General features: G+C 40.1%; 2 protein-coding genes across 2 annotated transcripts; one reads left to right on the top strand and one right to left on the bottom strand.

The window, feature by feature from the left end:
• The first annotated feature begins 37 nt into the window (after nucleotides 1–37).
• LOC133650519 (mitochondrial ornithine transporter 1-like) lies at nucleotides 38–23,008 on the top strand. Its single transcript, XM_062047848.1, has 7 exons — nucleotides 38–533; nucleotides 13,537–13,635; nucleotides 17,504–17,762; nucleotides 17,828–17,965; nucleotides 21,008–21,183; nucleotides 21,256–21,414; nucleotides 22,164–23,008. Exons 2-7 carry the CDS (start codon nucleotides 13,581–13,583, stop codon nucleotides 22,280–22,282), a joined length of 906 nt encoding a protein of 301 aa, XP_061903832.1. The 5' UTR covers nucleotides 38–533; nucleotides 13,537–13,580; the 3' UTR covers nucleotides 22,283–23,008.
• LOC133650520 (transmembrane 4 L6 family member 4-like) lies at nucleotides 22,873–27,820 on the bottom strand. The gene is made up of 4 exons (XM_062047849.1): nucleotides 27,380–27,820; nucleotides 25,402–25,467; nucleotides 25,002–25,135; nucleotides 22,873–23,784 (listed from the first exon to the last, which is right to left on the bottom strand). Exons 1-4 carry the CDS (start codon nucleotides 27,554–27,556, stop codon nucleotides 23,595–23,597), a joined length of 567 nt encoding a protein of 188 aa, XP_061903833.1. The 5' UTR covers nucleotides 27,557–27,820; the 3' UTR covers nucleotides 22,873–23,594.
• Between the last annotated feature and the right edge of the window lie 122 nt (nucleotides 27,821–27,942).

Here is a 27,942-nt window from a genome sequence, read left to right as displayed (position 1 = left end):
ATAGCCTTTTGATCCCAACTGCAAACAGTTGAGACTGCGAACCGGAAGCTTCCGTGTTCACACAGTAAAGGAACAATAATATCACTCATACTGTTGTACTTTTCGGAATGTAATTACAAAAAAAAAAAAAAATCTAAATTTGATTAAGTTATAGTTTTGCACATTCAAACAGCATGTTGCGGTCAAATAAGAGCAAAGAAGAAACTATTTCGGACCGTGGAAAATGGAGCAGAGTGGGAACTCTTGAGAGCTTTTCCTCGCTGATGTGTCGCAACATCACCTCCAGTAGTACCGTTGTATTATTCTCCTCTTGGTCTGCACCTCTATCAATCATCCAAGCATTGATTTGAAGACTGCACAATAATACGAGAGGCGGAGATGATGTTACAAAAGAGATAAGAGTTGAGACAATCATGTGTGGACTGTTGGCATACGTTAGCATGATCAGTGTTAGCTGTGGCTAGCACGTCACCGGCGTCATTACACCACTGAGGTCACTTTGGAGTGAAAGTGCCGGCCGGCTCCTCTTAAAGGTACGTCATTCGCTTCTTTTATTTGATGTACTACTATACATGTCTTTATTCTGACTTCATCGAGTGTGTAGGGACAGAAAAACGTCGTCTTTTATCCGTGTTTGGCTTAGTATTGATTGTCGGAATGCAGGTGTGCTGCTAGCAAAATAGTGTTTTTTTATGTAGTCATTTAAGAAATGTAATTCCAAATAGTACACTTAATTATTTAAATATATGTACAAAGAGCTTTTTTTTCCCAACAAGCCGATGTAACCATCTCTTTAATGTGGCCCTAACGGTATGCTAACTTTTGTTTACACCTAAATGTAATGTAAATACACTGGGGACCTCGGATTCAGGAGAAGCAGCGCTGTTTTCGCAGGCCGCGAATTATAACTTTTTAAGGTCAAGGCAATATATATATATATATATATATATATATATATATATATATATATATATATATATATATATATATATATATATGTATATATGTATGTATATGTGTGTGCATATATATATATATATATATATATATATATATATATATATATACACTCACACTGTATATAACAAAACATTTACGTTACAATTGTCCATTATAGGGATGTCACGGTGTGAACATTTCTTATCACGGTTATTGTGACCAACATTATCACGGTTATTATTGCGGTAATTTTAAATGTGCTCAACATTTTCAAAAACTACTTATACTGAAATCCTTTTAACCAAATTCTTAATTTTTTAAAAACACACACATTCAAAATGTATATATGTACCTCAAGTAGAAAGCTGAATGTGCATATGAAAGCAACACACGCATTATAAACAAAGTAATATGGCAGAAACAAAATAATACTATACATAAATGAAAATAAATGTGAAAAATTCTCAAGATGGCATCTTATGGCTATAAGACGTTACTGCACTTTTTGTCCATATAGATAAAAAGCGTGTTAATACATGAGGTCAAATCTTATACGTAAGACTGCATGATTATGGACATGAGGTCAAATCTTATACGCAGGACTGCATGATTATGGACAAAATAATATTTAAGATTATTTTTTATCAATATTGAAATCACGATTATTAATCATGACTATTCACTATGTTTGGTAAAGCAGTGTTGGGGTGTGAATGCGACGGCATCATGTAATTTGTAATATCTAATAAAAATGCTATACATTTTGGGTCTGTATATTTAAATACAAATATTTGTGGTTTTTTTTATTAATAGTATCAGCGTGTCAGATTTTTTATTACATGCTGCCTTTATCTCTAGTTTTACATTTTCATAGAGGTATTTTTTAAGTTACGTACATTTACATGTACTAATTTGTGTAATGTACATGCTGTATCAGGACAGATCCATTGAGAGTTTGAGTAGAAATATGTCATATAGGAATTAACTATACACCATAAAACATTAACAAAATGCTATGTCACATGAATTGTTTTTAAAGTAATTACTTTGTGGAATGAAAAAAACAAATAATGTAAACAAAACATGGTGTTTACTTTTTGATATCAATATAAAACACAAAGCAGTTTGGCTAATGAAGATAAAGTCAAATAAACAAGCTTTGTTCTTCAACAACAACCATGTACTTCAGTGCAACAGTTTGGCCAACAAAAACAAAAAGGAGTGATGCCTCACATCTAACACACAATGTTTGTGCCTCCCGGACAACTCAACAAGCGTTCAATTCGATGAGACGACTAAACATTTTAGCTAGTATTGATGTTATTGGAACACTAACAAAGTTAGCAGTTAAATAAAGGACGAGTAAACATCCCAGTAAACAAACTACAAACTTTATAAACAAGTTGTGACAATGTTCCCGACACATCGCCTTATGCATGCTAACTCTCAGTCCCAGCAGCTAACGGAAGGATGCTAGCTGCACGTTCAAAATGAAACTGCAACATCAAATATTGTTCTCCTCCTTGCGCTTGTAATCGCACACCGAGACTCCACAGAAGTAGAAGCGATTGAAACGAAGCGGCTCCGTTAGCTCGGAGGTAACAATTTCAAAACATATTCCTTGGAGTCGCCACCATGTTTCCCGAGCCGAACGGCTCAAGTGCACATGCGCAGACTCTGCTGCATTTCAGTATTCAGGAAGTAAGCAGTTGCCTAAAAGGCATTACTAAATGACGGCTTTTCTGTAAATAAAAATGTAAACGGCGTTACTAACCGTCTGCAATTTTACCACTGTATCATTATACCGTTTATTGGTACATCCCTACTCCTTTCACAAGTAAAAAGTCAAGGGCGGTCACGGTATGTTGTTGCCGTAAGTGTTGGTACATTTTTAGGGCACTACAGCTAATGACAAGGGCGGTCGCGGCAAATGCCTCGATGCCGCGGTTAAATTCGAGCCCTGTTTTCGACCTGGTCGTGGAACTGTGGACCAGCTCTATACTCTCGGCAGGGTCCTTGAGGGTGCATGGGAGTTTGCCCAACCAGTCTACATGGGCTTTGTGGACTTGGAGAAGGCATTCGACCGTGTCCCCCGGGAAGTCCTATGGGGAGTGCTCAGAGAGTATGGGGTATTGGACTGTCTGATTGTGGCGGTCCGTTCCCTGTATGGTCAATGTCAGAGCTTGGTCCGCATTGCCGGCAGTAAGTCGGACCCATTTCCAGTGAGGGTTGGACTCCGCCAAGGCTGCCCTTTGTCACCGATTCTGTTCATAACTTTTATGGACAGAATTTCTAGGCGCAGTCAATGCGTTGAGGGGATCTGGTTTGGTGGCTGCAGGATTAGGTCTCTGCTTTTTGCAGATGATGTGGTACTGCTGGCTTCATCTGGCCAGGATCTTCAGCTCTCACTGGATTGGTTCACAGCTGAGTGTTGTTCACGAGTGAGGGAAGAGTGAATCGTGAGATCGACAGGCGGATCGGTGCGGCGTCTTCAGTAATGCGGACGCTGTATCGATCTGTTGTGGTGAAGAAGGAGCTGAGCCTGAAGACAAAGCTCTCAATTTACCAGTCGATCTACGTATCCATCCTCCCCTATGGTCATGAGCTTTGGGTTATGACCGAAAGGACAAGATCACGGGTACAAGCGGCCGAAATGAGTTTCCTCCGCCGGGTGGCGGGGCTCTCCCTTAGAGATAGGGTGAGAAGCTCTGCCATCCGGGGAGAGCTCAAAGTAAAGCCGCTGCGCCTCCACATCGAGAGGAGCCAGATGAGGTAATTCGGGCATCTGGTCAGGATGCCACCCAAACACCTTAGGGAGGTATTTAGGGCACGTCCGACCGGTAGGAGGCCACGGGGAAGACCCAGGACACGTTGGGAAGACTATGTCTCCCGGCTGGCCTGGGAACGCCTCGGGATCCCCCGGGAGGAGCTGTACAAAGTGGGTGGGGAGAGGAAAGTTTGGGCTTCTCTGCTTGGGCTGCTGTCCCTGCGACCCGACCTCGGATAAGCGGAAGAAGATGGATGGATGGATGGATGGACACTGGTCAAAATGAACAACTGGATTTAATTTACAAAACTTTTCTTTTTCATTGGCTTTTTAGCGTAATCTTTTACTAATTTTCAGTAATTACTTTATATTATGTTGTTTTATTTGTTTTTAAATCACAAATCAATGTGAAAAGCAGATATTTATACTAAAGATGGCCCGATACGGTCCTATATCAGCAAAAAAAAAGGATACAAAAATATTGGATAATATCGGCTTGCATGTAAAATGTCCACCATAAGCCTGCAGTATGTATACTTATGTACAAAGCTGGACAGCCAGTTAACGTCTAGTTGTCTTCCAATTAACACACACAGTTAGTCTTGTATTTTAGTCAAGTCCTCTACAAAAGGTATAAACATGACAGGTTATAGGCTAGTAGGAGCTAGCAGCTACACAACAGATAAACACACAAGCTAGGCATACATAATGAGTGTCCTTACAATAGTGCAGTCCAAAACACCAGAATTGTCAATATGAAAAAGTATAGAGTAATGATAGAAGCATATTAGAAATCATACAGTAACAAAAGTGTCCGCATCATTCAACTTACTGCATCATGAGCTTAACCTCATTCATTATTGTGGCCGACAAGTGTCACCAAAAAACAATTATTACCCCACCTTAACTTAAAGACAGCACATCTATCAAGTCTATCATAAGGTTAATAATAAATAGGTCAGTGTTCTACATACCTACCATTGTTTTCTGTTTGACTACTTTCAATTGATCAAACCTTGTCTAACGTTACATACTACAAAAAAACAAAAGTATGCACCATGATATATGCTCAATGCTCCATTATTGCTTTCATATCTTCTAACTTAAGTACCATAAATTCAGGACTGCTACTTATTTCCTATGGTTTGAATCCTGCGGCTTATAAAACGGTGCGGCTAATTTTGGATTTTTTATGTTTTGTGTTCAACAAATAGTTGTACTTATACACAAGCAGAGACACTGAAAAGGAGTGTAATTCTTTGTGCTATGGTGCCATCTTTTGGGCGAGTTTACTCGCTGTAGGTGCTGCGGGGTGAACGTCTGCAATATTTCCTTCTGTTTAGTGCTTTGAACCGGGAGTATTAGGGCCGTTCCGCCTTCTAGTCGTTCATAGCGTTGATACTCCTATGGATTTCCATTCATCACCCCAAGAAACGTTTGTAAGTTTTACAATATACAAACTCCGTTTCCATACGAGTTTGGAAATTGTGTTGGATGTAAATATTAGAACCTTTATTTAACCAGATAAGAAAACCCATTGAGATCAAGATCTCTTTCACAAGGGTCACCTGGCCAAGAGGTCAACAGCACATGTCACAGAGCAGTTTCAAAATAAATACATTAAGACATACATTTTAAAATACATAAGAGAAGTGTAAAACAACAGAGATTTACATCTTTAAAAACACAGGCACTGTGCAAACGTCTCTCTGTTTGTCCCTCAGGACAGAACGGAAGGCTCCAAATGGAAGTAGTTCTGTAAGTTTCAGTTTCGTCTGCAATTCATTCCATGCCATAGGGGCAGCAATGCCAAAAGCTCTTTTGCCAAATTCAGTCCGTACATGAGGAACAGTTAAAACATACAAATTGTTAGAACGTAATGCGTAAGAGCTGCTTTTTCTTTGTAACAGAGTACACAAGTATGGAGGTATTAAACCTAAAAGAGCCTTATAAATTAAAGTCAGCCAATGTGTGTATCTGCGTGCACTCAATGAAGATAATAATAATATAAACGGAATACAATGATTTGCAAATCATTTTCAACCCATATTCAGTTGAATATGCTACAAAGACAACATATTTGATGTTCAAACTGATAAAAACAATTTTTTTTGCAAATAATCATTAACTTTAGAATTTGATGCCAGCAACACGTGACAAAGAAGTTGGGAAAGGTGGCAATACATACTGATAAAGTTGAGGAATGCTCATCAAACACTTATTTGGAACATCCCACAGGTGACCTGGTGGGTGCCATGATTGGGTATAAAAGTAGATTCCATGAAATGCTCAGTCATTCACAAACAAGGATGGGGCGAGGGTCACCACTTTGTCAACAAATGCGTGAGCAAATTGTTGAACAGTTTAAGAAAACCCTTTTTCAACCAGCTATTGCAAGGAATTTAGGGATTTCACCATCTATGGTCTGTAATATCATCAAAGGGTTCAGAGAATCTGGAGAAATCACTGCACGTAAGCAGCTAAGCCCGTGACCTTCGATCCCTCAGGTTGTACTGCATCAACAAGCGACATCAGTGTGTAAAGGATATCACCACATGGGCTCAGGAACACTTCAGAAACCCACTGTCAGTAACTACAGTTGGTCGCTACATCTGTAAGTGCAAGTTAAAACTCTCCTATGCAAGGCGAAAACCGTCTATCAACAACACCCAGAAACGCCGTCGGCTTCGCTGGGCCTGAGCTCATCTAAGATGGACTGATACAAAGAGGAAAAGTGTTCTGTGGTCTGACGAGTCCACATTTCAAATTGTTTTTGGAAACTGTGGACGTCGTGTCCTCCGGACCAAAGAGGAAAAGAACCATCCGGATTGTTATAGGCGCAAAGTTGAAAAGCCAGCATCTGTGATGGTATGGGGGTGTATTAGTGCCCAAGACATGGGTAACTTACACATCTGTGAAGGGGCCATTAATGCTGAAAGCTACATACAGGTTTTGTAGCAACATATGTTGCCATCCAAGCAATGTTACCATGGACGCCCCTGCTTATTTCAGCAAGACAATGCCAAGCCACGTGTAGGGCTGCAACTAACGATTAATTTGATAATCGATTAATCTGTCGATTATTACTTCGATTAATAATCGGATAAAAGAGACAAACTACATTTCTATCCTTTCCAGTATTTTATTGAAAAAAAACAGCATACTGGCACCATACTTATTTTGATTATTGTTTCTCAGCTGTTTTTACATGTTGCAGTTTATAAATAAAGGTTTATTTAAAAAAAAAAAAAAATTTTTAAAAGCCTCTGCGCATAGCATAGATCCAACGAATCGATGACTAAATTAATCGGCGACTATTTTTATAATCGATTTTAATCGATTTAATCGATTAGTTGTTGCAGCCCTAGCCACGTGTTACATCAACGTGGCTCCATAGTAAAAGAGTGCGGGTACTAAACTGGCCTGCCTGTAGTCCAGACCTGTCTCCCATTGAAAATGTGTGGCGCATTATGAAGCCTAAAATACCACAACGGAGACCCCCGGACTGTTGAACAACTTAAGCTGTACATCAAGCAAGAATGGGAAATAATTCCACCTGAGAAGCTTCAAAAATGTGTCTCCTCAGTTCCCAAACGTTTACTGAGTGTTGTTAAAAGGAAAGGCCATGTAACACAGTGGTGAACATGCCCTTTCCCAACTACTTTGGTACGTGTTGCAGCCATGAAATTCTAAGTTAATTATTATTTGCAAAAAAAAAATAAAGTTTATGCGTTTGAACATCAAATATCTTGTCTTTGTAGTGCATTCAATTGAATATGAGTTGAAAAGGATTTGCATATCATTGTATTCCGTTTATATTTACATCTAACACAATTTCCCAACTCATATGGAAACCGGGTTTGTAATTAAAGCTATTCATACTTAATAAACCGTCTCATGTGGGATGTCTATACAAGTGCTTTCATGCAAATTTGTACATGCTATCGTAATTTAATCAAGCTAGCGTTGTTATCCTTAGGTAACACGTTTACGAGTGTCTGTATTAGTCTTAATACCTTACTATGGCCTTTTCTTTGTATTGTTTCAGTTTCATAAATTCCTCAGTAAATTCACCAAAACGTCACCGTGGAGTTTAGCTGATTGGAGAGCTAGCTTCCGCAGCTAGTGGGTCCATGACAAAGACTTTCATTTTGTTTGATCAGCCTTACAGGCACCGTTTGTAAACAACTAAGGTAAGTAAAGAAACATTTACAAAATCCATCCATTCATCTTCTTCCGCTTATCCGAGGTCGGGTCGCGGGGGTAGCAGCCTAAGCAGGGAAGCCCAAACTTCCCTCTCCCCAGCCACTTCGTCCAGCTCTTCCCGGGGGATCCCGAGGCGTTCCCAGGCCAGCCGGGAGACATAGTCTTCCCAACGTGTCCTGGGTCTTCCCCGTGGCCTCCTACCGGTCGGACGTGCCCTAAACACCTCCCTAGGGAGGCGTTCGGGTGGCATCCTGATCAGATGCCCGAACCACCTCATCTGGCTCCTCTCGATGTGAAGGAGCAGCGTCTTTACTTTGAGCTCTCCCCGGACGGCAGAGCTTCTCACCCTATCTCTAAGGGAGAGCCCCGCCACCCGGCGGAGGAAACTCATTTCGGCCGCTTGTACCCGTGATCTTGTCCTTTCGGTCATAACCCAAAGCTCATGACCATAGGTGAGGATGGGAACGTAGATCGACCGGTAAATTGAGAGCTTTGTCTTCCGGCTCAGCTCCTTCTTCACCACAACCGATCGATACAGCCTCAGCATTACTGAAGACGCCGCACCGATCCGCCTGTCGATCTCACGATCCACTCTTCCCTCACTGGTGAACAAGACTCCGAGGTATTTGAACTTCTCCACTTGGGGCAGGGTCTCCCCCGCAACCCGGAGATGGCACTCCACCCTTTTCCGGGCGAGAACCATGGACTCGGACTTAGAGGTGCTGATTCTCATCCCAGTCGCTTCACACTCAGCTGCGAACCGATCCAGTGAGAGCTGAAGATCCTGGCCAGATGAAACCATCAGGACCACATAATCTGCAAAAAGCAGAGACCTAATCCTGCAACCACCAAACCAGATCCCCTCAACGCCTTGACTGCGCCTAGAAATTCTGTCCATAAAAGTTATGAACAGAATCGGTGACAAAGGGCAGCCAACCCTCACTGGAAACGTGTCCGATTTACTGCCGGCAAGCTCTGACACTGATCATACAGGGAGCGGACCGCCACAATCAGACAGTCCGATACCCCATACTCTCTAAGCACTCCCCACAGGACTTCCCGAGGGACACGGTCGAATGCCTTGTCCAAGTCCACAAAGCACATGTAGACTGGTTGGTCAAACTCCCATGCACCCTCAAGGACCCTGCCAAGAGTATAGAGCTGGTCCACAGTTCCACGACCAGGATGAAAAACCACACTGTTCCTCCTGAATCCGAGGTTCGACTATCCGGCGTAGCCTCCTCTCCAGTACACCTGAATAGACCTTACCGGGAAGGCTGAGGAGTGTGATCCCACGATAGTTAGAACACACCCTCCGGTTCCCCTTCTTAAAGAGAGGAACCACCACCCTGGTCTGCTAATCCAGAGGTACCGCCCCCGATGTCCATGCGATGCTGCAGAGTCTTGTCAACCAAGACAGCCCCACAGCATCCAGAGCCTTAAGGAACTCCGGGCGGATCTCATCTACCCCTGGGGCCTTGCCACCGAGGAGCTTTTAAACTACCTCAGCAACCTCAGCCCCAGAAATAGGAGAGCCTCATAGGAAGACGTGTTGGTGGGATTGAGGAGGTCTTTGAAGTATTCCTTCCACCGATCCACAACATGCACAGTCGAGGTCAGCAGAACACCATCCTCACCATACACGGTGTTGATAGTGCACTGCTTCCCCTTCCTGAGGCGGCGGATGGTGGTCCAGAATCGCTTCGAAGCCGCCCGGAAGTCGTTTTCCATGGCTTCCCCGAACTCCTCCCATGTCCGAGTTTTTGCCTCCGAGACCGCTGAAGCCGCACACCGCTTGGCCTGTCGGTACCTGTCCGCTGCCTCAGGAGTCCTATGAGCCAAAAGAACCCGATAGGACTCCTTCTTCAGCTTGACGGCATCCCTCACCGCCGGTGTCCACCAACGGGTTCTAGGATTACCGCCACGACAGGCACCAACTACCTTGCGGCCACAGCTCCAATCAGCCGCCTCGACAATAGAGGTGCGGAACATGGTCCACTCGGACTCAATGTCCAGCACCTCCCTCGTGACATGTTCAAATTTTTTCCGGAGGTGGGAATTCCAACTCTCTCTGACAGGAGACTCTGCCAGATGTTCCCAGCAAACCCTCACAATGCGTTTGGGCCTGCCAGGTCTGTCCAGCATCCTCCCCCACCATCGCAGCCAACTCACCACCAGGTGGTGATCGGTAGGAAGCTCCGCCCCTCTCTTCACCCGAGTGTCCAAAACATGAGGCCGCAAATCCGATCATGGAACTGCGGCCTAGGGTGTCCTGGTGCCAAGTGCACATATGGACACCCTTATGTTTGAACATGGTGTTCGCTATGGACAATCTGTGACGGGCACAAAAGTCCAATAACAAAACACCACTCGGGTTCAGATCCGGGCGGCCATTCTTCCCAATCACGCCTCTCCAGGTTTCACTGTCGTTGCCAACATGAGCGTTGAAGTCCCCCAGTAGATCGAGGGAATCACCCGGGGGAGCAGTCTCAAGTATAAGGCTGAAACGACGCGTCGACATAGTCGACGTCATCGGTTACATAAATACGCATATTTACGTCACATTACCGTCATGGCGGAGCGCAAAGCAGACTGTGCGAGCGAGGGGGAAAAAGCACGCCAAAAGTCGTCAAAAGTGTGGGAGTATTTCAATAAACGGCCTAATAATGTTGTTGTATGCACACTGTGTCGAGCGGAAATGGCCTATCATAGCAGCACAACGGCTATGAACGAACATTTGAAAAGAAAACCATCAACTAGTCAATTGTCCGCGTGAGCATACGTTGTCATCATTACACAAAAACATGAATGTGTCATTTGTATCTGCTAGGGTTGTAACGGTACGTGTTTTGTATTGAACCGTTTCGGTACGGGGCTTTCGGTTCGGTACGGGGGTGTACCGAACGAGTATCTAAGCTAAAGCTAAAGTCTTAACAAGCTGCTTTGCTCCTTCTGCCTCTGTCTCAGCACGCAGCATTGTCCCACCCACACAACCATCTGATTGGTACACAGAAAGCGCTAACAGCCAATCAGCAGTGTGTATTCAGAGCGTTAACAGCCAATCAGCAGTGCGTATTCAGAGCGCATGTAGTCAGCGCTTCAGCGTCGAGCAGATAGGTGTTTAGCAGGTGAGCATCAGGCAGCTGACTCTCCCCAAATGATAATAAACCCCTCCCAGTCAACTACTAGTAACATCACTATGAGCCCGTTGACCTTCTAGAAACTTAAACTGCAGCTCAGCTCACTCGCAGTCCTGGCTTGAGGTGAAGGCTAATTACCTCTCAGTTCCAGCCACATCGACCCCTTCTGAGCGCCTATTTTCAGCTGCTGGGAATATTGTAAACAAGAAAAGAAGCAGCCTCACCCCAGAGCATGTAGACATGCTAACCTTTCTTCATTACAATTGTTAGTCACTCACTGGAATGAGTAGAATTGGTTATTGTGTACTGTGTTGGACTGGATGTTTATTTTGCACATTTTAAAAGCAATAATTAATGTTTACAGTGCTCCAGAATATTTAGATTGGCACTTTTTTGTATTGGATGTTTATCTTAATTTTTGCACATTTTAGCAAATAAGCAATACTTTCACTTTTGTTGAAATGTTTACACTGTTGTTACAGAATATTTCGTTTTGCACTTTTTTGTATTGGATGTTTATCTTTATTTTTGCACATTTGAAAGCAAAATAAGCAATACTTTTACTTTTGAAATGCTTATACTATTGCAGAATATTAAGATTTGCACTGGATGTTTACTTTTATATTTGCACATTAAAAAGCAAATAAGCTACTTTTAATTTTGTTAAATGTTAAAAGTTTTAAATGTTTACATTGTTACAGAATATTTTGTCATGTTGTTGTCAATGTTGACTGAGTGGCCATACTTTTTTTTTTTTTGTAAATAAAAGCCATGCCTTTTGAAAAAAAATGGCCTACATTTATTTTTTCATCTTCATTTTAAATAAAAAAAATAATCGGTAAAAGGAAAAATAATCTATAGATTAATCGAAAAAAATAATCTATAGATTAACCGATTAATCAAATAAAATAATCTATAGATTAATCGATAGAAAAATAATCGTTAGCTGCAGCCTTACTCAAGTACTCCCTCGAGTGAATCCAAAAAGGGTGGGTACTCTGAGATGCCTTTTGGCGCGTAAGCGCAAACCACAGTCAGGACCCGTCCCCCCACCCGAAGGCGGAGGGAAGCTACCCTCTCGTCCACTGGGTTGAACTCCAAGGTGCAGGCTCTGAGCCGGGGGGCAACAAGAATTGCCACCCCAGCCCGTCGCCTCTCACTGCTGGCAACGCCAGAGTGGAAGAGAGTCCAGCCCCTCTCGACAGAACTGGTTCCAGAGCCCTTGCTGTGCGTCGAAGTGAGTCCGACTATATCTAGCCGGAACCTCTCCGCCTCGCGCACTAGCTCAGGCCCCCCCCCCCCCCCAGCGAGGTGACGTTCCACGTCCCAAGAGCTAGCTTCTGTAGCCGAGGATCGGACCGCCAAGTGCCCTGTCTTCGGCTTCTGCCCAGCTCACATTGCACCCGACCTCTGTGGCCCCTGCTATGGGTGGTGAGCCCATTGGAGGGGGGACACACGTTGCCTCTTCGGGCTGTGCCAGGCCGGGCCCCATGGGGGAAGGCCCAGCCACCAGGCGCTCGCCATCGTGCCCCACCTCCGGGCCTGGCTCCAGAGGGGGGCCCCGGTGACCCGCGTCCGGGCGAGGGAAATCTGGGTCCTTTGTTTTTATTCTTCATGGAGGTCTTCGACCAGCTCTTTGTCTGATCCCTCACCTAGGACCAGTTTGTCTTGGGAGACCCTACCAGGGGGCATAAAGCCCCCGGACAATATAGCTCCTAGGATCATTGGGACACGCAAACTCCTCTACCACGGGAAGGTGGCAGCTCAGAGAGGAGATTTAAATTAGTTATTTACACAAAATCTTTCTGTGTAAATAACTAATTTCACAATGTATGTATCTGCTGCTTATAGTCCGGTGCGTCTAGTATATGGAAAACATACTAATTTAGTGGGTGGCGCTCATATACCGGTGCGCTTTTATGTCCGGAAAGTACGGTATTTATTTTTTTATTATTTTGTTGCATGATTAAAAAGTTATAAAATTTAGAAGATATGCAATTGCGTGCAAATCTTTTGTTTTGTCAACATTTAAATAACAAATATATATCGTAATATTTATTCTGCTTACCTGTGTTTGCTCTGTGATGAGGTGGCCATCCATTTCCTACCGCTTGTCCATCTCTGGGTTGCGGGGGGGTTTGGAACATATCCCAGCTGCACTCGGGCGGAAAGCAGGGTACACCTTTGACAAGTCGCCACATCACAGGGCCAACACAGATAAACTACTAAATAGACTTTATGGAGTATTATTTGTTTAACGGCATGTTAAATTTTATCTATCTCCGTTAGCCAGAAACCCAAAACCATTCATTCCAATGAGTGGTTGTGTTTTTATTGATGACAGCATTGTACCCAAGCTTTATAGATGAGAACACATTTTAAAATCTATAAGGAGAGTGCTTAATGATTACTCTGTTGTGATGAATTGGTGTGTTAAAAATAACATTGACTTAACTTAAGAAATATCCTTCATGTGTTTGACAGGTGCCTGACACAAAGAGCAAACTCTTTTGACAATCTGGGACAGTATGGCACCTCATCCGGTGGTCCAAGCCATCATTGACCTCTCTGCCGGAGCAATAGGTACCCATGCTGGCAAAATCACACAATACAGGACCTATTTTGTGTTTAGGGAGTCACTTAAAGGTTAAATGTGAGCAAATATTGATTCTACTTTAAAGTGGAGCGCAAATGGCCATATACATCTGTCTCGGTTTTCTGGCTCATTTGCTTCTCGTTTCCACTGAGCATTCTCCTCAGTTGATTGCCCTTCCCTTGGTTGTACACTTTAGCGACAGTAGTAGTGAGACACACACCTTCACCACCACAACTATGTTGAAAATCCTCCCGAGAAGAGTGAACTCTTAACTAGGGATGTTCCGAACAACATTTTTGCCTACGATCCGATCAGTTTTCAAGTCCCGATGCGATACTTTGACAAGGCAAGGAAGGCAAGGCGAGTTTGTTTATAGAGCACAATTTTTACTCAAGACAGTCTAAGAATTGTGTTCAAAGTGGTTTACAGAAAATTACAAAAAAGCAAAAATAATCATAATTCAAATTAAAACCATAAAACAATCACCATAAAACAATCATAACTCAAATTTAAATCAGAGTGTAGACACAATACTTTCAGTTGCACAATTTAATAAAAGTATTTCAGCCTGGATTTAAACATTGCCAACGTTAAGGCCCTTCTGTCTGACAAAAATTATAAAAGTGAAAATGTTTTATAGCAAGTGACTAAAGTAAACACAATAACACATTTTTAAAAATCTTCTTTTATTAAATGTAGAATTTTCTAGTATTGTTATGAATCAGATGAATTGCAGGACAGGGAGATGACCAGGGGTGCCGAAACAAGCCTGCTTGTTAGCATAGGTAGCATCTAGCCTGCTTACTTGTCGCCTGCGTTCTCTCTGCGAGCCCGAACATTGACGACTTTCTACTTTGCTGCTAATCCTATTTGGATGATTCCAATCCCAACACTGTTAGTTTCGAACCAGTTGTAGTTGTAGATCAATTATTAGTAGCCAGCGAGAAGATATATTTTTCACGTGACTGATGTAAACAGAGGACACAACACCAGAAGTATATTACCGAGGGGGCGTGGCTACAGGATATAGTTGCCAAATTGGAAACGTTATCTAAATTCTTTGCATGCATCTTATAGAATTTGACATTATGATAATGATGTTAGTAAATTATCTAGTTAAAAAAAAATAATTCTGTGGTACATTACATGGGACATGTAAGTGTCAAAAAGATAACCAAAAGAGGTTGGTAGATGAGAATAAATGTAAAGGTAAAATTAAAGTGTACAAATGCACCAAATTGCAGGAAATGTTGTCTTGATTTTCACATTTTTCTTTTAGGGGTTAGTTGGCAGCAATTTGTGCTGATAGAAATGTTGCTCTTTTTTCCTCAATGTTTCTCTTTTTTCGCAAAGGGTGCTCACATGCCTGCATGTTTTTTTCAGGGCTGATACCATAGCCAATTATTGGTAGTCAAGGAGGCCAGTAACTGATAGTTGAAGCCGATATTTATTTGCAGTAACAGTTATTTAAACATGAATAGGATACGCGAGTAAACAGCTGGACAAGGCTTTAAGTAGTTAGTTTTTTTTACATTATTTTTGTGGAAACATCAGACCAGTGGCAACATGTTTATTTTGACACTAATGTTGTGGTTAATTTAGTGCCAAACAACATCAGGGGATTTCACAACACCTTTATTATGTGTGTCTGATGCTGCAGAGGATCATCATTTGCATTTCAAAATATGGGAAATCTCTTGGGAAAATTGGTAAAAGCGCTGCAGTGGGAAAAAAAAGGCAACCCTTCCCATGCAGTGCAAATGGGCTGGTGCTTGAGCAGTGTTTAAAATTCCTTTTGAAATAATCTTTCATGGGAGTACTTCTCTAGCCATGTAAACACTGGGATACTGCTGTGGTAAAGATTGACTGAGCGCCACAGCTCATCAGCAGCGTGGTTGGGGGCGTGGTTATTTACAGCTAGAATTCACCAACTAGAGTATATATATACATATATATATATATATATATATATATATATATATATATATATATATATATATATATATATATATATATATATATATATATATATATATATATATATATATATATATATATATATATATATATATATATATATATATATATATATATATATATATATATATATATATATATATATATATATATATACATACATACATACATACATATATGAAATACTTGACTTTCAGTGAATTCTAGCTATATATATATATAAAAGAAATACTTGAATTTCAGTGTTCCGGTGGCTATCCATTAGATGGCAGTATTGTCCTGTTTAACTTCTCCGTTCATGATGAGTATATCATTTCGGCCACCGTGTTCAATGGAGAAGTCTGTTCTACATATTTACAGGCAACATACACCTTCCCCTTCGAACTGTCCTGGATGAACTGAAATTCTTGTTTCCATTCGTTTTGGAACTTGCAAGCGTATTTCTTCATCTTGCTCGTCGACGGCGTCGCCATGTCTGTAATTTCCGCATTGAGCTGGAGGGGGCGTGGCCTCCAGCTCCGGCTGAATACCGGGAGTTTGTCGGGAGAAAATCTCTGCTGGGAGGTTGTCGGGAGAGGCGCTGAATACCAGGATTCTCCCGCTAAAAACGGTAGGGTTGGCAAGTATGGTGTAAGGTCTTGCGCACAAAAGCTGAAAACCTGTGTACAATGTTTCCCATGCAAATTATGTGATCGACAAAAACACAATCGTTCACCTGAATAAATGGGGGTTCATTCATTTTGTACGGAGAGGTTTAGTCAGATTTCTTTGCGCAGTTTAAAAACTTAGACCCCTATATCAAATAAACTTCCATTTTCTCTTTATGCATCCCAATTACGGGGCAACTAACGATTATTTTGATAGTCGATTAGTCAATGATTATCTTAACGATTAGTTGATTAGTCAAATAATAAAGCTTACAAATATTTAATGGCTCTAATTTTTCCAACGACTTCTAAATGCAGCTTACTAACAACAAAGATGACTAATTCATTAATAAATATTGAATATTTACAAAAATTAAAATGACTAATAAAATGTTGTCCATTTAAAAAAAAAAAAAAGGATAGGAAAATTGCAAAAAATATATATACTGTATATACTTTTTTTTTTTTAATGTTAAAATAGCAGCAATGAAAATAAACACAACACAAACTTCCTCAAAAAGAAAATAATTTTGTGATGTTTAAAAAGCTGGTATATTGACTATTGATTAACCATAGGCAGTTTTAGCACTCTTATAGTCTAAATATGTAGAATTCTATATTTGATTAATTCTTAAAATGTTGGCTAATTAATAGATGATATGTTTAATCTTATGATGCCTCCGCGTGGCTTTTTTTACAGCATTGCAAATTGACGCTGCTTTAGGAAGTACTTTAATTGATGTAGACAAAGTTTAGCTGGCTGACTTGGGCTAAAATGAAAGTTAAATATATTTTTTACACAACTTTGTCTCACACTTGTTAGCTAGCTAGCAAGGTACAAGCTAACACCCGTACCGAGGTTGAGATGCGTCCCCCCTCCAAATGTCCGACATACCTCCGCTTTAAATGCTCGCCTATCACAGATGTACTGCCATTAAAAACAAGGTCCGCTTTGCAAAATCAGCAAGTTATTCATGTTTTTAACAAGAATAAGAGGAAATGTTCTCACACATTACATGTTATCATTGGCGATGCTTTTGCGAGTGGCGGTGCTGACCCGCTTCCTCCCTGACAAAAATGAGGGATGACGTCACGACTATTGTCGACAAATATGATCGTCGACATTTGTTGACAAATATAATTGTGGACTAGTTGTTGCAGCCCTAATCTGAGTACTTTTGTCCATTTAGTTGTTTTCCCACTTTTTTCTGTTTGGATTCTTTTTTCCAAGGCGGGGCTGCGTGTGTCTTCAGTGGTCAACCTCTGGACACAGCCAAGGTGAAGATGCAGACCTTCCCCACGCTCTACAGGGGCTTCATCCACTGCATCACGTCGACCTACAAGCTTGTCGGCGTACGTGGCCTTTACCAGGGAACCTCGCCGGCTCTGATGGCCAACATCGCCGAGAACTCAGTACTCTTCATGAGCTACGGCTTCTGCCAGCAGGTCATCCGCTTCGCGGCGGGTTTGCACAGTGACGCCGTGCTGAGGTAGGATGATGAAACGCAGTGAAGGCGGCGAGGATCTCTCAGCTGGTTGTTTCTCTGCTTGGTAGCGATGTGCAGAAAGCGTGTGCCGGCTCAGTGGCGTCCATTTTCTCTTCGCTGGTACTCTGCCCCACGGAGCTGGTCAAGTGTCGGCTGCAGGCCATGTATGAGATGGAGCTCTCGGGCAAGATTGCAAGGAGCCAGAAGTAAGTGGACTTCGAGTTTTGACAGTATGCAATGTTAGGAATATTGGTATTTGATTCTCTATTTTTTCTCTGTTCGTCTATTGGGCATGTCCTGTAAGTTATTGTCATTGTTATGACAACTGGCTGGATGAGAAAATACCACACTGACCCCACTACAGTATGAGATAGCTCGACTAATATTTGTTTGTCTAGCAATTCAACAAGCAAACCAACAGGTAGCACCAAAGGACTTCTGAGTCGTTTGGTGCCAGGGCTGAGTGAGTCAGAGCTTTTCTTCCGGTCACTCTCACATAGGGATGCAACTAACAACTAATTTGATAATCGATTAGGAGACAGCTCAGAGGGGACAGAGCCTTCTTTGGCTATTTTTAAGACCCTTCTTAAAACCCATTTTTATTCACTGGCTTTTAACCCAGCATGAGACTTTAAACGGTTTTTAACTTCTTAACTGTTTTTATCTAACAAATTGTTCTTTTGTTCTTCAACTGTGCTTGTTTTTAAAGGGCTTTATAAATAAAGTTGGTATGGTAATCTGTCGATTATTACTTCGATTAATCGGTTAATAATCGGATAAAAGAGACAAACTACATTTCTATCCTTTCCAGTATTTTATTGAAAAAAACAGCATACTGGCACCATACTTATTTTGATTATTGTTTATCAGCTGTTTGTAAATGTTGCAGTTTATAAATAAAGGTTTATTTAAAAAAATTTTAAAAAGTAGCCTCTGCGCATGCGCATAGCATAGATCCAACGAATCGATGACTAAATTAATCGGCAACTATTTTTATAATCGATTTAATCGATTAGTTGTTGCAGCCCTACTCTCACACACCAGTGAGGTGGAAAGAGCATCAGTTCGCTCTGCTGGCTTCTGCAAAGAAGTGCAACCCTTTTGCCTTGATCACCCCAAAACTTAGTTGATTAGACAACAAATGTATTTGCGGTATTCATTTATTTGACACATCTTTAGTATTCAAATACAAACACTAGATCAGGGGTCGGCAACCCGCGGCTCCGGAGCCGCATGCAGCTCTTTGATCACTCTGATGCGGCTCAGCTTGTCACGGCCAGGGCGCATTGGAATGCGCCCGCATCCTTGCGCTCTGCTTCTCAAACCTCTCTCTCTCTGATCTTGAGATGAAACTGTCTGACATAGACATGTGGGTGTCCAAGTTTTTTTTTTTGTCCTGTCCAGCTTCTCAGGCAAATCATATATTTGATGTAGATGCCCATATCGGCTGTTCAGATTTACTTTACAAAAGAGAAGTGTAGGATACTTCTCTTGTTGCCTTATTTGTATTTGACTTTATTGAATGTATTTATATTATCATTTGGTGCAGCCGGGCTGGAGCAGGAGGGGATAGAAAGAGAAAAAAAGGAAGACAGAGGGGGAAATTGCGGGGACAAGAGGGGGATTAGACAGAGAGACAAAAACAACAACAACAAATACAACAACAACAATAGAGCAACATCAGCAAATACGACATGTACAAATATGATGGTAAAAGTAATAGCAAATGAGCAGTTAGCAAAAATAAAAAAATAATATAGAAATGACAATGAGCATTATTACACTACAAATGGAGCAATACAAATACCAATAGACATAGCGCTATTGATAATGAACAATACCAATACTTTACCTTTATTATCAACAATACAGTTGTTCAAATGCAACAATACATATACGTAATGATAACTTGAGGTACGAAAGAATGCAGAAAAATGGAGGGGAAGAAAGAGAAGCAACCTACATTAACCTTGTAGATTGTTATAGTAACAATAGGTTAAGCTTTGTCAGTGTGCCATGTGTTATACCCAGTTTACCCTAGGGCAACAACATTAATATATGTTTGATGAAACGTGATTATATGCATGAGTGTATGTATGCATATGTACTTGTATATGTACAGAATGTGTATATGTGTTTGTACAGTGAATGTATATGTACAGAATGTGTATAAGTGTTTGTACAGTGAGTGTATATGTACACTATGTGTATGTTTGTATAATGAATGTGCGTGTGGATGTACGAACTTTGAGTATGTAAATATGTGGGTGTCCAAGTTAACAGCGGACCTTGAAGATGTTTCAGGCCAGAAGGCCGTTCTTGCTCAGAATCACAAATGGTGTGATATTGAAAACCTCCCCAAACCAGACAAACTTGTGTTCGAAACTTGGAACGCTATCCCCGACTTTTATGTGAACAAAGTATGCAGTTGGAGTCCTGTCGATCTTTGGATCCACATATGTATGTGAGCAGTTGTTCTCCAACATGAACTTTATTAAAAACAAACATCGCACACGCCTCACAGATGAGAGCTTTCAATCCTGTGTGAAGATAAAGGTGACGTTATACAGCCCTGATGTGGAGACGCTGTGCGCTGCGGTTCAGGAGCAGAAATCACATTGACCAAGTATGATAAATATTTTAATTTCCTATAATTTTGCATATAGTCACATTTTTTAATTGTTCAGTGAAATAGACATTTTATTATACAGGTTGGCAGCTGGCTGCACAGCGCCAGTAAAAGGATGACGGCACAGAGAGAGAGGACGGCATTTTTGGTTCTCTGCCAGTGGATAATTTAAGTTCGGCGTTTTGTTTTTTCATTACTACAAGGAGGACTTAAATAGACATTAATTAGTTTACTTAACCTTCAACCCGACGTCTTTTTCGGAGTTAAAAACGTTTTGTTGCATGCAGAAATTTTATTTCATTTTCTCTGCAGTCGTTCATTGATTTCATAAATGTAACCCATAATAGTTTGTTTATACATAGCACAAAGCAAAAAAAACTTTATATGCAGTGTTATTTCATTTTAAATTTCAAAAGACTTTTATGGCTCACATTGTTTTCTTTAATTTGTGAAACGGGTCAAAATGGCTCTTTGAGTGGTTGCCGACCCCTGCACTAGATTGACAAAAGTATTTAGTTTTTCGACACAATTTGCAAAGGTTTATGTCAGAAAAGGGGATTTCTTTTTGATTGTCTTGTTCGGCTGATCCGCAAGTAGCTCATGTGCCCTCTCTCTGAAGCTCGGTGTGGTCGGTGATGAAGTCCATCATGAAGAACGAGGGGCCGCAAGGCTTCTTTCAGGGCCTGACCACAACTATCGCCAGAGAGGTCCCCGGTTACTTCTGCTTCTTTGGCGCCTACGAGCTCAGCCGCAGCGCCTTTGCCGACTACATGAAGTGTGACAAAGACGACATAGGTGAAGTATAATCATGAAAGCCCAATTGCGGGCTGTTCCATGTTTCTGTGTCTTACTGTGCATGTTGTGTAGGCGTGGCTCCAATTGTATTCAGCGGTGGTTTGGGAGGGGCGTGTCTTTGGCTGGTGGTCTACCCGATGGACTGTGTCAAGTCTCGCATCCAGGTCATGTCCATGACGGGTAAACAGGGTGGATTCTTCAAAACCTTTATGACCATCGCACGCACTGAAGGTACAGTAGCTGACCATCTTGACAGCTGTTTTGTGGTCTAATGCAGTGGTCTTTAACTGGTGTTTGGTGAATTTTAGGGATGGGCATTAATTTAAAATCTACATTGTGATATACATTGCAGCCTCTTGCGATAATTATTATTTTGCATCATATTACAATGTAGCATGTTTATCTGTTACTTGTCCTCTAGTTTTCCAGTGATAATGATACTTGTAAAAACACATGTCATTTGCCGCTGTAGAGGCAAGGATTAGTGATTTAGAAGATGCACTGTGAGGTGCATTAGCCGCTAGCTTGTTAGCGAGGACTCTGCATTAAAGACGCTTTTGTTTGCTTGTCGCCGTTACAGCTAGAATGTGTCATCAACATACATTGTCATTACATCATTTACAGTATATCGTTTACATCACGCAACCTCAACAAATGACAGTGTGGTGCAAAAGTTGTTTCTTTAAAATTAACCAATTAAAGGCTCAGTTTTTACAGTTTGTTTATTCAGCGTGTGAACTAGTAGTTTACAATATTGATATTTTGGTCCATTTTTCAGATTCTAGGAGATACTGAGTTGTATCAGCTGTAAACTATAGTCTTTTAAAATTATTAGGAAATACATTTTAGAAATATTTCATTGAGACAAATGTGAGTACCGTAGTTGCTTGTCATCAAGGGTGACAGCCCACAGCCAAACCAATTGAGGACTACAGTTTTAATACATCCCATTTATCTTCAGCTTTCTTTCTGTTTTTTAGGTATGAGAGCACTCTACTCGGGTCTCACCCCCACCATGGTGCGCACCTTTCCTGCTAACGGAGCCCTCTTCCTGGGCTACGAGGCCAGTCGCAAGATCATGATGAAGCAGTTTGAGTGAATGATGCAGACTTTTTCAACAAGCCTTGAAGTGTATTAGCTCATGAAAACTCCCACTGATGTTGAACCACGTGAAGGATCTGCATTTCTTGTTTACATCCTTTCAAAGTATTTTATTTGTTTTAGAGCTAACACATGGGAGTGCCCTCAAGAGATTCTACTGCCAGTACTTGTGAGAGACAGATCATGTGGAATTGTCCGCACTCCATCCTCGCCTACCTCAATACATAAATATTACATAAAGTACAAACACTCCTTTTTAACGCACAACAATTTTAAAGTAAAGGTGCTCACTGGTCTGATACATTTGATCTCTCTCTTCACTTGGTTTTAGAAGTAGTGTCATTATTGCACAAACTGATTTCCTAGTGTATTTGATGCCAATGACTTCTTACAAGCCAAATCATTTGTCAGCTCTGCTAAAACACTCCAACACAACTCAATTGTTTGCCTTCTGTCCATTGTCGTTTCAACACAAAACTTGCCTTTTAAATAGTATTTTTGCCTTTTGTTCCCCTCCAAATGTCTCTTAGTGTTGTGCTAATTGCTCTCTGTGTACAGGGTTGCTCCACTCTTTTTGCAGTACACAATTCTCAAGTCATATTCCTTTTTAATATAGATGTTTTATTAACAAAAATGCCAACAGCTGGAAATAGTTGTGTACATTATATATAACAACCTTGGTATTGTAGTTAGAAAATTAATAAACGTTTCTCTGTAGAAGCATTGCCTTGTGCCTGTTTTAATACAACTGCTATCGTGTGCATTCTAATGCAGAACAATTGATAGAATAATGTGAATTATACTTATGTTAGTAGGACATCTGGTGAAATTAGTGAAGTAGTCAAGTGGGCCAGCAGAGGGCGTATGGAAGCTGCAAACAAAAAGACACTGACATCTGGAATAGTAATAACATGTCAGTTGACAAGATTCCAACCTGTCAGAGCAGAGTCTTCTAGATCAGTGGTTCTCAACCTTTTTTCAGTGATGTACCCCTTGTGAAAATTGTTTTAATTCAAGTACCTCCTAATCAGAGCAAAGCATTTTTGGTTGAAAAAAAGAGATAAAGAAGTAAAATATAGCACTATGCCATCATTTTCTGATTTATTAAATTGTATAACAGTGCAAAATATTGCTCATTTGTAGTGGTCTTTCTTGAACTATTTGGAAAAAAAGATAGGTTTTTATTTATATTTATAAAGGATTTTTGAATTGTTGCTATTTTTAGAATATTAAAAAAAAATCTCACGTACCCCTTGGCATACCTTCAAGTACCCCAGGGGTACGCGTACCCCCATTTGAGAACCACTGTTCTAGATGATTGTTTTTTTGCTGCAGGTTCCACACAGGCAGCCAAAGAGGCCGTTGATCATCTGGATGGCACACAGGACCAGCTGCAGACAGCCGCACGCCAGCAGGGTGCCGAAGAGTCCAGTGTTGAACTGCACAATGTTCCTGGGCTCGGTGCACTTCACCCACCAAGTGTCCTCAGTCAGGTAATCACTGAGCACACAGGGGGGGTATATTAGCACAGGCCTTCCACATAAACTCATATACAAGCTGCACATTCAACTATTTTACTGTAATTGATAGGAACATCATGAATCAAAATTGAAAGTGTAAGCCATTTTTTGTTAGCGCAGTTGTGACGCGTGTTGCGCTATCATTGTGAAGGCTGGAAGTGGTTGACGGTGGGAAAAAAGGACGGCTCTTGATGGTCGCCGTGTTTGAGAGACGAGACTGTTGCCCACCACATTAGGAACCTTTAATGTCGGGTAAAATGTGCCATTCTATTTTTTACAGTGACGTAGCAGGAAGAGGCTAGGAAACCGGTAAAATTTCAAATGAAATGCCCTGTCATTCGTCAGTTGACATTTGACATGCGCTTGTTCATGCAAAATGTGTGTGACTTGTGTAGAGCACAGGTGTCCCACTCAAAGTTCTTGCCAATAGCCAGTCCTAATCTGATCTCAATGTTTTTTAAAAGAGTAATTTAAACTAAATTGAATACTGGGGAAAGATAGCACTTGTTGCCTATCCCAGATTCCTAAAAATAAATTTTACCATGAAAAATTATTACAATTATTTAGAGATTGTAAATTGTGTATATAGGCCACTATTAAGTTAAAGCTCACAATTTTGTATTGTCCCTGGGTTTTCACTCAGTCCTGTTACCCTAAAACACATTCCCTCGTATAAAAATTGTTAAATGGTCCACAGGAAGTTGGATCATTCAGATCCATGGGAAGACCAACAAGTGCAGTTTACTCATTTTTTCCCCTGTACCTTCAATTATATTTCATTATGACGAAGGGTTAAACTCAGCACAGTCCTGTTATCAAAATACCTAATATTGTTATTTTCAAAATACTTTTTGTTGCTTTGTGTCAACATGCCATTAGCATGAAAGTCTTGTGGCTATATTGCATGTATTTGCTAATTCTATATTAAAACCTCACTCATGTTACCTAAATATGAGTCATCTCTGACTTGTAAAAAAAAACCAAAATAAATGTGCCTTGGATTTTAAGTATTTTGATATACGTATTATTAGATTTATAGTTGGAAAAAAAAGTTTTTAACTGACTTGATAATTACAACAAGCAGATAACAGATTTGGAAGAATGGTCAAGAGATCATGCAGTCCCAATATTTACAAAATGGCTACTGAAGTATCGCATGATTTTCACCCCCTAGAACCAATCACATCAGGATTTTACCTGTCTTTGAAAGGCGTGCTCCATATCAGGAGGACTTTACAAAGGGGACCATTCTTCAAACCGAGCGCGGCCACGCTCAAATTGTACAAGGCCCCGGCCACGCCCACTGCAGCGAATGCAATCGATAAGAACATCTGAGGAGGTTTCAAAGATAAGCAAAGTTCAGGAACATCTTGGTCAAAGTGAACGTGTCTAAGAAGATTGATGAACCAGAAGACAACACTCCCTTAAAGGTCCATTTAGTACACTTAGAACATTCCTCACATTTTTTCTTGAAAAGTAGCCTGCATCACGTTACACACATTTGTCACACGGCTAAACAACACAACTTTACACACAAACACTTTTTCTATAGTTTAATATTAAACTTTTTATTGTGATTCAATTAATTTCCACTTACCCCACAGCGATTCCCACAGCATCCTTGTTTTCCTGTCAAGTGGATGTAAAGTGCAGGCAGCAACACCTGGCACACATCGATATTAAATCAAACATTTTTTTAAATGTTTTTTTTCCACGTTGTAACTAAAAAATACTGAATAATGTAACTCCCTTCATAGTATCAAACGATTGAACACTTCAACTCTGAAACCATTCTTTTAAATAAGTCTTATTTTGCATGAGAAATACATATATAAATAGAGTAATGTTAAAATAAGTTATCTTTTGTATTGATTATTTTGAAAGCATGAGAACCAACATTTTTACTAAAATCTATTAAAATAAAAAAATACCCTAAAGAAAATGGTATTTTCCCACATTTATAGATTAATTAAATGGATAAGATATATATACAGATCATTGAAATATATATCAACTGTCAGAAAAGTATTAATTTAACAATGTCAATATTGAGTTTGAGTTTGAGTTTATTTCGAACATGGAAGCATACAACATGATACATCACAATTTCCAGTTTCTCTTATCAACATTTTCGAAAAGGAGTAGGAAGAAGCAGAGCTTATTTAATCCTACCCCTTTTCCTTTACATAACAGTTGCTAAAATTTTTGTGTTACTTCCTGTTCTCAATTTATTCACAATATACTCCATAAGTAATCACAATAATGTTTCTATACTTGACTTAAATGATCTATATATACAACTGATGAATATGTTTTTGCTTTTTTCCTGACATATTTCAATGGTTATACATTCTAAGATATTATCTATAGCAAATGACATGTTTTTTACCACTTTGTAGTTCAGGTTCTTCATCACGTACACAGCTACTCCTCCTCCATTTTTGTTGGTTCTGTTGATGTAGTTTAGTTCATATCCTTCCAGATCAAAATCTATTCCTTTTTTTAATCATCAATCCATGTTTCTGTGACAGCAATCACTTTGAAGGGTTCGTTGATGTGTTCCAAAAAGTTCTTAATATTCTTAATATGTTCCAAAATAAATATATTTACTGTTTAGTGTTAATTTTATTGAAACATGAAAAGTAAAAGGCAAGAAAATAAATCTATAATAGCCTAGAAAAAAACTATTTTTTTCCCCCAGATGTGTTAAACAAAACGTATTGAATATATAAAAAGTTATGAAAATATATATCAACTGTCGGAAAAGCAATAATTTAACAATGTCAATATGTTTAGGAACACATATATAATGTTCAAATAAGCTTTGAATTTGAATGAAATATGAATACTAAGAACACAGGTTTGAATTTAAAAAAATGGAAAAAAAAGAAGAAACAAAAACAATAGCCTAATTATTTTATATATTTGTAGCAAAACAAAATGTATTAAATATATACAAGTAAAATAATATAAATTACAATATAATATATATATGCAAGTATAGTGTGATATACTGTAATAAGTCAGCTCATATTGACTGTTTAACATTGTCAATATGTTTTAAACTTGTAAATACAGTAAAATAAATAATTTTCAAATACGGTTGACTAGTGAGTGCACAGGCTTGTCATACTAGGACTAGCAAGAACCAAATCCTAATTAAATGTTTTATTTTAAACTTAGATTTCAGAAAATAATAAATAAAAATGTATATATTATAGCCCAAAACATTTTTTATATGAATTAAATACTGCACATGTTTTCAAATAATATTCTCTCAACATGTATTTATAGAGAAACACAAGAAGATAGAAAAATATATGAATATAAATAATGCATACTGTTAAACAGTGAAATGTTAATTTTGCTCTTATATGTGCCTAACTGAGGTAAGCAAAATACAAACCAGGTCAAATACTTTGCTGTTCTGCATATGGTTACATGAATACCTGTTTTACATGTTGATTTAAGTACATTTCTTACACTTACTAGTAACGTTAACAAAGGAATGCACAAGAGCACGTGGTCGGTCACACCCGCCATGGGACGCCACAGACATGTTGAAAACAACTCACCATGACTCCGCCGCCGACGAGTCCTCCCATGTACTTCACCTCCTCAGTAATATGTCCATCTTTGGCATACTTGGTTTCGGCATCAGGAAAGAACAACACAATATTACAAATGATGGATATGAGTGCCAACGGGTACAAAGTCACAGCAATGCAACTTGAACACCTTCCAGTGCACATGTTGACACAAGTATGACAGCAAACGACAACAGGGGGAAAAAAAGAGTTCTTGGTCTTAGTAAAAAAACTCCTTCCTTCGTCTGGCTTGTATCGCTAGTGACCCTGCAAGGGAACTGTGCTGCCCTTGTCTACCTGCCCTCTGTTGTTAGGGTGTGGGAGGTGGAATGACAAGCAGATAACGTGGTCAAACAAAAAGTCTGGGATAGGCAGCACGGGTAAATGTGACTCATTCCTGCACCGCAGACAATCCTCGGTTTGTTGAGAGCACTTGAAAAAGTCATGTGGTCTGCATGGGGATATTGAATTAAACTTAACCCATCCTCAAGCTTCCACTATTTGGGTAAATCAGTAAGACTAGAACTGGCCGTCAGTTGTCTCTATTGTCC

This window comes from Entelurus aequoreus, linkage group LG05 (genome assembly GCF_033978785.1).
Source record: "Entelurus aequoreus isolate RoL-2023_Sb linkage group LG05, RoL_Eaeq_v1.1, whole genome shotgun sequence".
NCBI classification, from domain to species: Eukaryota; Metazoa; Chordata; class Actinopteri; order Syngnathiformes; family Syngnathidae; genus Entelurus; species Entelurus aequoreus.
Note: the sequence above shows the minus strand (reverse complement) of the source record. Positions and strands in the feature narration are given on the sequence as shown.